Source organism: Dipteris shenzhenensis, chromosome 25 (assembly GCF_047967505.1).
Source record: "Dipteris shenzhenensis isolate YYH24624 ecotype China chromosome 25, Dip_SZ_1.0, whole genome shotgun sequence".
Taxonomy (NCBI): Eukaryota; Viridiplantae; Streptophyta; class Polypodiopsida; order Gleicheniales; family Dipteridaceae; genus Dipteris; species Dipteris shenzhenensis.
Genome location: NC_141620.1, coordinates 49,925,108 through 49,938,678, shown reverse-complemented (window position 1 = coordinate 49,938,678; position 13,571 = coordinate 49,925,108). Strand labels below are relative to the sequence as shown.

The following is a 13,571-nucleotide window of genomic DNA, read 5'->3' as shown; positions in this document are numbered from 1 at the left end:
GATTTAGGGCAAGGGACCTGCCGAAGATGAAAGTGCTTAGGATAACAAAAAGGTACCCACCACTAAGAAAGGTCCTCCCAATTCTTCCCATTGATGAATGGAGGTCCTACAAGGCATTGATGCTTGCCCTGTTGATAATTGGTGATATATTTAGTCCATATTCAAGTGATAAAATATGCAATTAAGTCTCAGACTTTATCCTTTGGGATAAGAAGAGCCACCTGTTATTGGTGTGCCTTTTGAGTTCTGACCCATATATTATCAAGATTTAGTTGTTGTTTTTGCATAGATGTTCTTGAATGTAATCTGAAGAACTAAGTCTAAAAGTTCATGTTATCAAATGAATGAATGATGCTATTATGCAAAGTCTTGCATTCTCTATTTTTGCATCATAATCATTGTATTTCTACATTGCACAATTTAGGAGAAATGAATGACTTTTAATTTCTTTCCATTAAGAGTGAGATAGAGATTGTTAGATTTGTTTTCAAATCTGCACTGTGCCATGATTCAGTAGTTCTATTTCAAAATCCATGTTTGAGCCCTTTTAAACATGTCAACACTGGCAATCCTACAAGTTCAGCCCTAATTAAGTTCGATGAGATTCTACAGCGGCAAACTGGGTGAAATGCATCAATGAATGTAATTTCAATGACGTATTTATTGTCTCTCTAGAGTAGCATTATTGTGATCAAAAGGTAAAAAAGACCTATTTTTGCATTGAAGTTCAAATAATCCCAATCCAATGCCAAAAAGAGGTAGGTTCTTGACAACTCTAGCACCAAAATTAAGTATCATTTTTATCTCATCGATTTGAAGCCACAAAGTGTTGGTATGGATGTTTAAGATATAGGAGACTGCATGTTTGAAGATTACGATGGAGTGGACTATATATCCCATCCTACACATCTGCAAGTTCGACTCCGAAGGGAATGGCTTAGAACAACCATTTAGGAGTTTCAAGATGGTGATAACGTGGAACTTGAATCATTGTAAGCTATTATAGAAAACCTAGAAAATGATTTTAGCAAAGGCAAAGAGTACAGTAGTATACAGACCAATCCAAGAAACGCAAGCCCATCTCAACAAAGTAGGTATGGAATGCCACCAACACCTCAAAGTCACCCCATCAACAATTCTAAGTCAACCACAATCTCTACCAATAATGGCACAACCTTATGTAGCCGGTTCACTGAACTCCAAGGCAAAGATAAAGAAGACCCGAATAGCCACTTGGCACAATTTAAAACGCTATGGAAAATGAACAATTTAATACATTGTTTGGAGATGCAAAGAAATTACATCAATTTTCTAGAACACTCACTAGGAAAGCAATGAGTTGTTCTACTCCTTACAACAGAGGTCATTTCAATGACTACGACACCTTGAAGGTAGCAATTCTAGCACGATTCAGAAAGGAGAAGACTCCAAACAATGTTCAAAATAGCTCATGGAATTGAGGAAAAAGAAGCTCTTAGGGGAAGATTGTACCCAAAGCTTCACGAACTTGAATGCAAGATTGGATCTAGCTGTGAACGATTGACCAACGAGATGTTGGCGGAATACTTTTATGAAGGGTTAAAACCAGAAATCTAGAGCACTTGGAGTCATGGAACTACCACTAGGTGCAAGAGGGTTCAATTCCTTGATTGAATCAGCAAAGCATGAAGAATAAAGAATCGGCACAACCAAAAGGGAGAAAAAGAAAGCTGACATAGATTCCAACAATGAGTCCAAATCTGATCCGAAGGCATGGAAATTGAGTCCGAAGAAGAGTCTGATTCTGATGGCGACTCATCGGATGCCAAAAATGATGAACAGAAGAAGAAAAAGACAAGAAGTTGAAGGCCAATGCTAAAAAACCCAAGAAGGAAAAGTCAAACTCAAAAAAGGTGTCAACCTCCGTCAAATTTGAGAAGCTAGCAGAGGAGAAATTGAAAAGTCTGGGTGTAGCCAAGGACTGTAGCCAAGGAGTGTAGCTAGGGATATCCGCAGCTACAACTCAAAAAAGGTGTCGACATCCGCTAAAGTCGAGAAGCTAGCAAAGGAGAAATTGAAAGTTTGGGTGTAGCCTAGAATATCTGTAGCTACAATGTTAAATGTGCCAAAGGAATGAATCAAGTTCAATAGGTACTCTAGTAACAACGGAAATCTAATTACTGTGGGACCAAACCCCACACCACAAGCACCTCAACAATAGAGAAACTAGAACCAATAAAGGAACTGGTACTAAGAAGATATGCATGGGGAAGAATTCATGCAGGGACCAAGGCTATAATTACTACCTTAAAAATGGACACAGGGCTAGACCAGATTGTATGTTGTGGGTGAAGCACCGTATAGAGCGAGGGATTTTGATAGTGAGGTATGGGAATAATCTTAGAGGCAAGAGCTGCCACCACAGCCACCAACCAATGCAATTATTACACATGAATTACCTTATGCATCCGACAGCACGACATCATGAATTCGATCAACAAACAAGAGGATCCTCATGAGCACTATGGCCACTATGGATATAGTACAATTGAAGATGTGCAGGCCGGTCTCGAGAAAGTGGGTAATTTGGTAATTACCTGATCAAAGGGCTCGGTGAATCCGAGAAAATCAATGAAACAGGATAAACAAATCCAATGGAAGGATCAAGAGCAAGTGAGACCGGGAATCTTGAAAGACCAATACTATAAGATGCACCACATCTCCAAATTGGAGGTGCAACATATATGTATGAGCTCCTTTGCAAGTGTGGCGAACATCCAATACCCTCATGGATGGCCAATACCTGCCAATGATACGTGATGCAGCAAAGTGAGATCCAAGCTGTCGTGAAGACAAGGCTTGAATGTCTTGCACTATTAGAATTCATATATGTGTACACAGTCATAGATGTTAGGGAGCAAGGATCGTTTTCCTGCCAATGCAACTCGTGTTCATAGTGTACGGCCGAAGAGCTAGATGTATATTTCCATTTGCCCATAGAGGCTAAGTAATGCAAGAACACATTCCTTCCAATTCATAGTATACTTTCCTCTTTCCTTGCCCTTCATTTTGTTTCTCCATGATACGCTCCCCTTGCAATGATGTTTTGGTCTTCACTCCATACAACTAGCACTCATTCGTATAGTGACGTGCACCATCACCTCACCATCTGAAAATGGTTATCCGCCCTGCACACCCAAAGAGAATGCAAAGGCACAATGTACATCTAGACAAAGAGAAGCTCCTGTATGCAACCTTGATTTGGGCGTAACAACAAGGTAGGTCAAGTGCAAAGGTGGAAGGTAGTTGAATACACTATTTCCCTTTTCTCCGTTAAGCTACACGCACTAATGTTAGAGGTCTCCCACTTATGAGATCTCATGGATTTTGCAAAAGATCTCAAGCTAAAGGGAGGCTTCCTATCATAAAATGCAAAGTAGTTCAATTTTATACAAGGATTCAATGCAATTTGAAGGTAATACCCAAGAAAAATGGATTTTCATGTCCTTAAAACTTCATTATTGTTGCTAGAAATAATTACTAAGACAATGATATGCTGATTGGCCTCATGCTTAGATTGGTTGTTTTCCCATGGCAAAATGTGTCTTATATAAGAAATCAAAGCCACTAAGCAATTAAAGAGGAATAGATGCCTAACTTGCATATGCCAACATGGAATATGCAACCAAGTTGGAGAGTTTGGGTAGGAGAAATGACACATGAAGACTACCATATTTTGTATACATTGGATGAGGCTAGCTCAAACTTGTTACTACCCATTCGCAACTCATGTTGTTGTTTTCGGCTATGTTTACATACAAATGTTACATGCACTTAGATATGCTCTCATTGCCATAGTAGATGGACCAATACCTAGATATTAAGCCCCCACATGAGGAGGAACACAGAGGTTGACACCATGGCATTTAGGGGATGCACATGGTCTGCCACATAGGAAGCAAGCATGGGTACTATGTGGGCAGATGTGTTCCCCATTAGAGGGGAGAGCATACCCATGAGGGGGTTATGTGTGCACATCCATGTAGGGTTTGATTGGATGCCCTAGAAGAGAGTTGAATGGTCCATCTTCAAACTATTTAGCTAGAGCCCTAGGGTTGATTAGGCGCCCCTAGTTGGGCATGGCATTTTTGCAACAAACAAGGATGGCACAAAAGGAGTCCCACATCTAGCTGGCCATTGACCACACCAAGCCAATCATCTGGCTGACGACGACAAGCAAACCATACACAAACCTTGGTCGCAAGTTAGATAGTGATTGACTACCAACCCTCTGCCCATATACAGAAGCCCATTTAAGCCTTCCCTCGATCACTCATTAAACCATATGGAGCACACGATGTGTAGGAAGACCAACAAATCTAGGAAGAAACCATAGGTCCCTTTTGGTCCTCTTTTTTAGCAATAATTTAAGGTACAATAAGATCAACCATATAGCTACTAGTGTGAAGTACATTCTGGGTCAATTTTCTTCTTAGATTAGTGGTATGATAATGACATTTTTGCTACCTATTGTGCTAAGGATACTCCCAAAGTTGATTGTATTTCTATGAATACTTGTGCACATGAATTGTTCTTTAGTAATTCGAGAAAAATGAATTGCTGATGTAAAATGGGAAATAAAAATATTCTATGAACATTGTTCTTTTGTAACTCCTGGAAAATCAAACAGATACTGTTAAATAATTCAAGAAAATGCTCTGCAAGCAAAAGACAAGAAAAAAGAGTAATGCCGATTGTGTTAGGCATGGTAGTCATGGGTTAGGTTAGGGGGAGTTGCTTCCTTAGGGATGAATATTTGGATTAATCATGGGCCGTTTATAAATGTAGTGGCGTCGATTCATATTTGTAGTTCAGTTTGCAAAGCACCTTACCAATAGAGGCCTTACATCTTAGACAATGTTATGGGACTCCCATTGAAATTCTTGGCTCAGCATGCAAGATCTAGCATTTCGTTTTGATCTCATGCGACGAAATACTCAATTTATCTCAAACACTATTGCTCGGCTAAAAAACAACTGGTTTATAAGTGTGGTTCTGTCAAGACATGCAGATCTCCGAGGTTGGCACACTATTCATCGCAAACCTCTACATCGTCTTTCGCAGACTCCCCTTTTGTTAAAGTTGCTCAGTAATATTCCTCGCTATGCTCCCTTTAATACTCATGTTGTATGTGCGATGCAAGATTGCAATGGGTTTAGAAGGCCAGTAACTCAATGAAACAAAACATTTACCTTTGGAGGATACTTATCTGCAAATTGCGGACTAAAGACAAAGTTCAACACTAGGAGGAGGTGTCTCTAGTGCGCACACTCTGCAAGGTTTCGATGGAAGACCATTTCCACATCCTCTGGAACTATGTTGAGGTCCGAATGTTGTGGAGGTGTTTATTCACTTGGCTAAACACAAATCATTCTCACCTTCTTATTGTCAATAATCTTGTTGATTGACAAGGGTAGCCTAAATGACACTCAATAATCTTGCTTGTGGTGCTTTTGCAAGAAATTTAGCAATAATATTCTATCATATTAAATTGCTTGCTCATTTTAGTGCTACCTTACGCAATTAAGTCCTAGATGTTTTACAATATTTTGAGCATAGAGATGATAGTGTTGTAAATTGGCCTTTAAGGCCTTAAAAGACACTATGTACATTGTGCTATGAGAAGTGCTCGATGATTTCCATTCTATAATTTTATCTTCTTTTAATACAAAGTTTCTCTTTTTCCTCCACCAAAAGAAAGGACAATAAAAGAGAAGTTTCTACCTTTATCGTTTTAAAATTTTCCTTAAAGCTTCCTCATAGTTGTCCTCTTGCAAGTGCAATTGACCATTAAATTAAATTGCTTTTTGTAAGTTGATCTCTCTTCTTACAATAATATGAGGTTAGCCAAGGGAAGACAAAGCGAAAGCACGAGAACCATTTGCATATGTAAATATATTCAACCAACCATGTCTCCAAGAGGACTGCCATTCTTTTATCCAAAAAGAAAAACAAGAGTATGCACTTTTGTGTTGATAGTAAAGGGTTCAATAAGTTTGACTATAAGAACAAGAGCGCACAAGTTCACATCCTAGTATAACCAGCCCTTTCGGATGCAAAGGAGAGAAAACGATTCTTTTAGTAGTTAAAAGGGAGGCAGTTTTAATTTGAAATGCCCTACATAATTAACTTTTTTAAAAACTTAAAAGTGGAAATTCACAAAGGAGAATCCAATCCTCTATAGCAATATCTCTTAGGAGGCAATGCTAACAAACATCCCAATTCTTTGAATGAATGATTTGATGGATAGGTTGCAAAGAACAAGGTGCATACTCTACTTGCAATCAAATATGGTTAAAATGTTCCGAAGGACATACACAAGACTGCATTCCAAAACAAATATGGTAACCTTAGTGACACCTTTCAGGTTGACAAATGCATCTGCAACTTTCCAAATGTAAGAAAACATTGCACACTTGTCACTAGAGGAGCATAAAGAGTTTGTTGGATCGCCTAAAACGAGAAGTTACATGCTCAAGAGCAAAGTGTGACTTTCCCAAGAATGAATTCATCTATCATCTTGCTGGAGAGAATTCACAATGATTATGACAGGATAAGGAAGGATGTAGAGTGGCTAGTCCCTAGAACATTAAACCATGAGGATTAACACCACCCTTAACATCAAAAGGGACAACAAAGCAAGAAAGGGAAGAGCACCCTTTTGTTGAAGGGAATAATAAATGTGAGCTTACTTTTCAAACTTTGCATGCTCAAGCTACCTAACTCCTATGTTGCATTTGAGAATCCTCAAAAACCATAGACTAATTCCAAAGACCACCTGGCAATAGGAGCAACATAATACCAAGATGGTAAAGCTTCCTTTTTGGCAAGTGTGAATCTTTCTTACACTCGGCTTCAATATCCTACTCAAGGAAACCTTCAGCAATCATACGAGCATTAAAGACTTGTAGACTATTTATACTGTGCCTAATTTATGATCAGCAAGCAGCCAAGCCTTAGAGATCAAAAGGCTAGGCAGATTGAAATTACACAAGAATTTGATTGACATACGCTATTGCACGGGGCTTCAAACCACATTGCCAAGGCTTTAGTGAATATGCTATCTTTCACGAGTCTGCACAAATTCTCTCAGAAGAGGGTTAGCTAGGTTCATTGCCGTTAAAGGGCAACAAGTCCAATACTCTTAAATTTCAGTTTTCCAAAAACTCAAAAAGGGTGGTCAAGTAAGATAGCCCAAAATATTCCACTCGAAATGGATTATTCTTCCAAAGCATAGGATTGTGGGTAGATGGAGCACTCGAAATGGATTATTCTTCCAAAGCATAGGATTGTGGGTAGATGGAGGCATGTGGGCAGTAACATGGCTGCCACATGGGCAGCAGATCAGAGTCCTCAGTGTTATTTTGGGCAGCCCACTGGACCACCCAGGTCAGTATGGAAGGCTGACTGGCTGCCCACAGGTAGGGTAGACTTAGTGGGCTGGAAAAGTCCCAGCCATCCACGAGGCCTTAGGGTTGGTTGCAGGATCAGTAGTACAGGAGCAGCATACAATGGGAGGTTATGGCCATTTATAGGCCTGGCCCCAGGTCAGCAGGAAAGAGCTCAGCAGGACAGTCGACCAAGTCGAATGTCTGCACAGGCGATCCAAGCAGATCCAGTTGGCAACCAACAGCAGACTTGGTCAGGGCACAACCCTGTCTAGGTCAGAAGCAGGGGCAGACCAAGTCAAGTGACAGACTGGTCGACCAGTTCCAAGCCTATATATAAAGGCCTCCCTTGGAGGCATTTCGCTCATTCACAAGGTTGCAGAACTAAGCAATTCTCTGGACACTCTAGCCTGCAGACCAGCAATCTGCTGGAGAGTACTGTCGAGGGCAGGAGTCCAGCAGTGCAAACAGGGATCTACATCAATAGTACCACATACACGGAGTGTCCTTGCAGGAGCAAAAGTCCTGAAGTCTGCAGTAAACCCAGGTGTAGGCCTACTCACAGTAGGAGAGAATAGGGGTGCAGTAAAGTGAGCTTGGTCTGCAGTACACTGTACAGATCGGAGCATACGTTCGCAGGAGTACTCGGCCGTGAGCAGCTACCGAAGCCTATCACAGAGGCACGTGGCAGAAGAGTAGTTTCAGAGGGTGCAGCAAAACAGAGCCTTTTTTTGGTACTTACCTGAGGGGTTGTTTCTAGAGGGGTTGGTACATCTGTTGAAAAGTTACTTGAGATCTACCTATATATCTATTCTGTTTTGTCTGTACATTTGAGTTCTCTTTCAGATCTGAGTTGCTATCTTTACTGACATGTGGCAAATAAGATGCGTCTTCAAGCTCACAAATTCCTCGCCACAGTAGTTGCACTTCCACTCTTTGTTTCATGACCCCAGTGACACTAAGGGTCCATCATCGTAGTATGGATCCCCCAAAGTGGACTCGCACATTTAGGCATGGTGAATCTCAGTTTGGACTGCAGATTCTAGACTCTGCTATGCTATAATTGTCTGCTCTGCTGATGTGACCTGTCAATTCAGTCTGAACTGCAGATTCTAGACTCCGGTATCTACTGCAACATGTGGCTATGCTATAATTCTCTGCTGCGGTGACCTCTGACCTGTCCATGTGGCATGCCCATGAATAAACTTCAATAGGTATTTTGAGCCATAATACATAACCTTGGTGTCCTTGGAAAATTGCAGAAACAGAACTTACAGAAGTACAAAACTGAGTTCAACTGACTGCGAATTGCAAGCAGCAAGAAGAACCAAGTTCAACCAAGGTCCAACTTCCAAGAAAGTTCGACTTTGCAGGACCTTGGAAGGCAATTGATTCAATGACGGAAAACTCAGGAGAAGCCAAATCTGAAGACTGAGCTGTCAGCAACAGTGCAGCATGGTACACGCTTTAACAGACTGTCAAAATGTCTCTATGGCAGGACCATACTGTTGATCGGCAGATTTGAAGTCTCTATGCCAAGTATAGATACTGAACAGCTTGGGCCATTTACAGGCTTCGCCCCAGGTCGGCAGGACGGCAGAACAAGTCAAGTGTCTGCAACAGGCGATGCACAGCATACCACCAACAGCAGACTCAGTCAGGGCAGACCCCTGTCCAGGTCGGCAGCAGGGGCAGACCAAGTCGGATGACAGACTGGTCAGCCAATCTGTCCATATCCAGGCCTATTGAAAGCCTCCCTTCGAGGCATTTCACTCATTCATAGGGTTACAGAACTGAGCACTTCTCTGGAGAACCAGCCTGAAGATCAGTAATCTGCTGATTGTGGAGGGCAGGTGTGCAGCAGTGCACCTAGGGATCTACATCAACAGTACCACACACACAGAATGTCCTTGCAGGAACAGGAGTCCAGACGTCTGCACAACACCTAGGTGCAGATCTACTCACAGTAGGAGAGCATAAGGGATGCAGCAAAGGGAGCTTTGTCTGCATTACCCATCGGAGTATATCGTTGCAGGAGTGCGCTGCTTTGAGCAGCTACTGAAGCCTATCATAGAGGCACGTTGCAGAAGAGGAGTTTCCTTCAGAGGTAACAGAGCCTTGTTTTGGTACCTTACCTCAGTGATTATTTCTAGAGGTGTCGGTATGAACGTTGGCAATTTTTTTGTACTTGACATTCACCTATATATCTATTCTGTTTTGGCTGTACATCTTCAGATATGAGTTGCCCTCTTTACATCTAAGTACACACATGTATTTGAGTTGTGTTCCATTAAGTGTCTTGTGATCTCTGTACTCTCAACAATCATGGGATGTACGAACCCTACTCTGAACAACTCCACCCTACTCTGAGCAACTCTCACTGAAAATCAAACTTCTCTAGGAGAAGCTCAATCCTTTAACCATGACAGCGTAGCAGACTAGAAGTCACAAATAAATCCTTGTACTTATCCAATATTTCATCGGGTTGAATGGATGCAAATGAGGTCTGACAAGCACTTCTTTAATCCATGGTATGTGCTTGGAGCCAATCCCTCAAATAGTGAGATCCAGCCCTTCTTGCTGTGTTTGGGTCAAACGTCAAGCTGGTGCCACCCAAAATGTCCACTACCTATGTAGGAAGGACTCAAAGTCCTAGTATCTGCCCAACTGGGAATCTCCCAAAAAGGCTGTCTTTGCCTCTTTGGCATGCAAATGTGCTACATTCAGATCCACCAGAGAATGGGCCGATCTCCTAGGTTTCCTGATAGAAAGAATAATGTTCTCCAAACTCCCAAAATCTACTAGGATGAGAACTATCTAACCACCAGTCTATCCATGGACTGGGGAGTTGCCAAGGGTCCCCCTTTCCCTAATCCTTAATCTCCTCCACGATGACCAAGTGATTATGGCCCAAAATTGAGCCTGAGATGACAATGAGTAGACCAACTAGGGTACCAACTCCTTGCGCGGAGCTTTTGTAATGTAGGCGATCATGTTTCTTGTATCCTAGACCATGACAATAAAAGCAACAATTCTCTTCATTGTACTTGGCCAAATGTCTCAGTATCCAAGTCTCCAGAATATTTGCAATCTTACAATTTAAAATGTTATTAGAACAAGCGAAAGAACAAAGGTATTAGTAAATGAGAAAAACAAAAATAATAGTAGCTTAGTAAGCAAAGGTACGCCTATGTTCTCATCAATACCCAAGCATAAGCTGCCATCTGGATTTCAAACATTTTAGAATCTATTGGGTAAACCCAGTGCTTATTAAGTTTAGAAATCCCAACCAAATGCCAGAAACTTTGATAGCAAAAAGGAAGAAACAAAACAGAAATTATGAATAAGAATGCGAAGAGAGAGAAAGAGAGAGAGAGAGAGAGAGAGAGAGTTAATTAGGTTAAATTCCCCCCAAAAAAAGGGAAAGAAGAAAATGAAGAAGAAAGAATCATCTGGCCTCCCACGCAGTAACAGTAAGAATGGGGTCGCAGCACGTTATATAGGGCCCCGAACTGGTTGCCTGTCCCACAAACTAGGTCAGGCCTGTAGCAGGCCAGCTCAGGTCTGTAAGAAGGTCCCAGAGAAAAGGATTTGAACCTAACTCTTCTTCCTTAAACTCTAATATGTGCTCAAAACAAACTGATTAGAGCAGAAACACTATCCAATACTCTCTATGATAATCCTACTCATGTATCAAAACATAGGCCACATGGAAGCCGTCTTTTATAGCTATGAATATGAAGAAAATACTGCAATTCACACATTGGGTTGGCTATTTGCATACCACTAGGCCTCCAGGTTTACTAGTAGATAATGAACTCAGCAATGATGAACATGATAACTTAAAGTGATGAAGCTCACAGTGGGACTTGCATGCGAAAAAGGTTAACTAACTCTCTGTGCAATGGCTCTAAGGCCTAAACATTAAGGAGGACCACAAGAGACCTGGAGGCAGGTGGAATTTCTCAAATTCTGCATCCCCCCCCCCCCAAAAAAAAATTAAATATTTTGGTGATTCTATGCAACTGTTTCACATGAAGAGCCAAAAGTAAATACTTTGCACTGTATAAACTATGACCTCTTAGCTGTACTGATTCAAACTAAAGGCGGCCACATGCAACTCTCTCAGTAGGCCAGCTACATAAATCAAACTGAATCATTGCAGAACATACAATCTGTCTCGGTTCCGGAGACCTGCTGAGCAGGACACTTCCATCATACAGAAGGAAAAGAATAGAAAAGACAATACCTTATTGCTAGCACTGAGAGTGTTTCAGAAAATGAAAAATAAATATTCACAATTTTGATCAAAAACCTCCCGCTGAGATTTCCATAGAGTACATGAAACTTTGACGCCGGAAAGAGCCTTCTACTTGATCCCTTGTAATGCCCTCTGCATCCTGGAGAACAGGTTAAAATGCTTCACCACCAAGGACCAACCAACCAATCTATTTGAGCGTACAAAACCTGAACCTTGAAAACTGAATGATAAACTGTCCTCAAATCAAGAAAGGCTATGAAGAATGGACCCTCCTGAAAAAGAAATTTGAAAACTTGTCAAAGGTACTTACAGAACACCCTGGCCCTTGCTGCTTAGTTATCCATCCTTCCAAGCAAAGACCTACAGGCCTAGAAGACCATACGAGTGGAGCGAATTGTCAGTCAGAGTCATCATACACCCCTTCATTGTCCGAAAGCTCATCAAAAGTCCTCATGTCCAGCTGATAACGAAGTACTCCACCGATTCCTCCAAACCCTCTGCAAAATTGAGACCCTTCCTGTGACTTGTTGGTGACAAATTCCAGAGTGCAGCCGAATCTCTTATATTCATTGGCAAACCACTCCAGCAAGGTCGTCTTGTCCTGCACCTCCAGTTCTGCGCCAGATTCCAATTCTCTGAAGTTGGACTGATCCCCTTCCTGGTCCTTATTTAAATGTTTTACGACGATCTCCCCAGTCACTGCGTTCTTCAGCACATAGCGGTTCACTTCAAGGTTTTCCCACACAATGAGAGTCTCCACGGCTCCCAATTCCAGTGCTTTAAGAGTGTCTTCTATTCCAAAAACATACTTTCCCGTGTCCTGGCTAATTTCCTCGAAATATTTGCCGATAAGACGCTTTTCCTGGATAAACTTAACATTTGCAAGGATTTCTGCGGAGAGCTCGATTGCTTGATTGAATCCGTTTTCCCCCCCGTAGGAGACATCCACTACATTCAACACTTTGGCTTGAAGCCGGGGATCGAACATGTCCGACTGACTGAGTTCGGTCTTGAAATCAGCTGACCCGGCCAGAATCAGACCCGCCACGTTCGGCTGGCTGGTAGCTGGATTCACGAAGAACTGCGTAGCCATCTCTGCGGTTTTCCGCACATAGTTGTGCCGCTTTTCCATACGCAGCCTAGCAAAACGGAGGGCCGACTGTCCTCCTCTACCGTGCTTCTTCGGAAGATCGACCGTGAACTTATGGAGAACTTCACGCGTGTTTCCGCTCAACGTCCCAAACAAGGTCCCGTTCCCATCCATGACGATGAACCCGAACTTATCGTCCGACTCAAGCAATTCATTCAGCGCCTCGGTGTGAAACTTGTTGTCACAAAGGTACAGAGACGCGTTGATGGGCTTGAAGGGCTCAAAATCGATGGTTACCTTCTTCTCCTTGCCATCGTCGGTAACGATGGTACCGGTGTAGAGCACAAGGCCATTGGGGGGGACTTTGTTGTAAAGCTTGAGGCGCTGCTGGGCAGAGGTGATGGCGCCAAGAACAGACTGACGATTGACGCGGTTCTTGATGTTGGAAGCGGTGCCGAATTCATCACCGAGCATCTTGGTAACGCGAGAGATCTGGTCACGGGGGGGCATGATGAGGGAGATCATGCTGGTGCCATTGCCACGGGCGGATTCGAGGGCTTTGATGAGTTTCTTGATCTTCCACATTTCGATGTTACGATCAGTATCTGCATTTTCCGCCATGGCGGAAGGCTGGAGATCAGATTAGGGTTTTGTGCTGAATTCACAGGAGCTGGCTATGGCGGAAAACACAGATACAGAAATCCAGAAACAATTGAAGAAGACGACGGCCTTCCAAAGTATAATCCTTTGAGATCGTTCATCTTGATCAGGATCCAAGGGTTTAGGATCCATG

General features: G+C 42.2%; 1 protein-coding gene across 1 annotated transcript; it reads right to left on the bottom strand.

Moving 5' to 3' along the window:
• Nucleotides 1-11,362: 11,362 nt before the first annotated feature.
• Nucleotides 11,363-13,514, bottom strand: LOC147886015 (eukaryotic peptide chain release factor subunit 1-2). Its single transcript, XM_087396566.1, has 2 exons — nt 11,999-13,514; nt 11,363-11,827 (listed from the first exon to the last, which is right to left on the bottom strand). The coding sequence occupies exon 1, from the start codon at nt 13,397-13,399 to the stop codon at nt 12,086-12,088; it is 1,314 nt and encodes a 437-aa protein (XP_087252692.1). The 5' UTR covers nt 13,400-13,514; the 3' UTR covers nt 11,363-11,827; nt 11,999-12,085.
• Between the last annotated feature and the right edge of the window lie 57 nt (nt 13,515-13,571).

Excerpts from the sequence above, each read along its gene's own strand:
- LOC147886015 (XM_087396566.1), bottom strand. The coding sequence starts at position 13,399 with ATGGCGGAAAATGCAGATACTGATCGTAACATCGAAATGTGGAAGATC.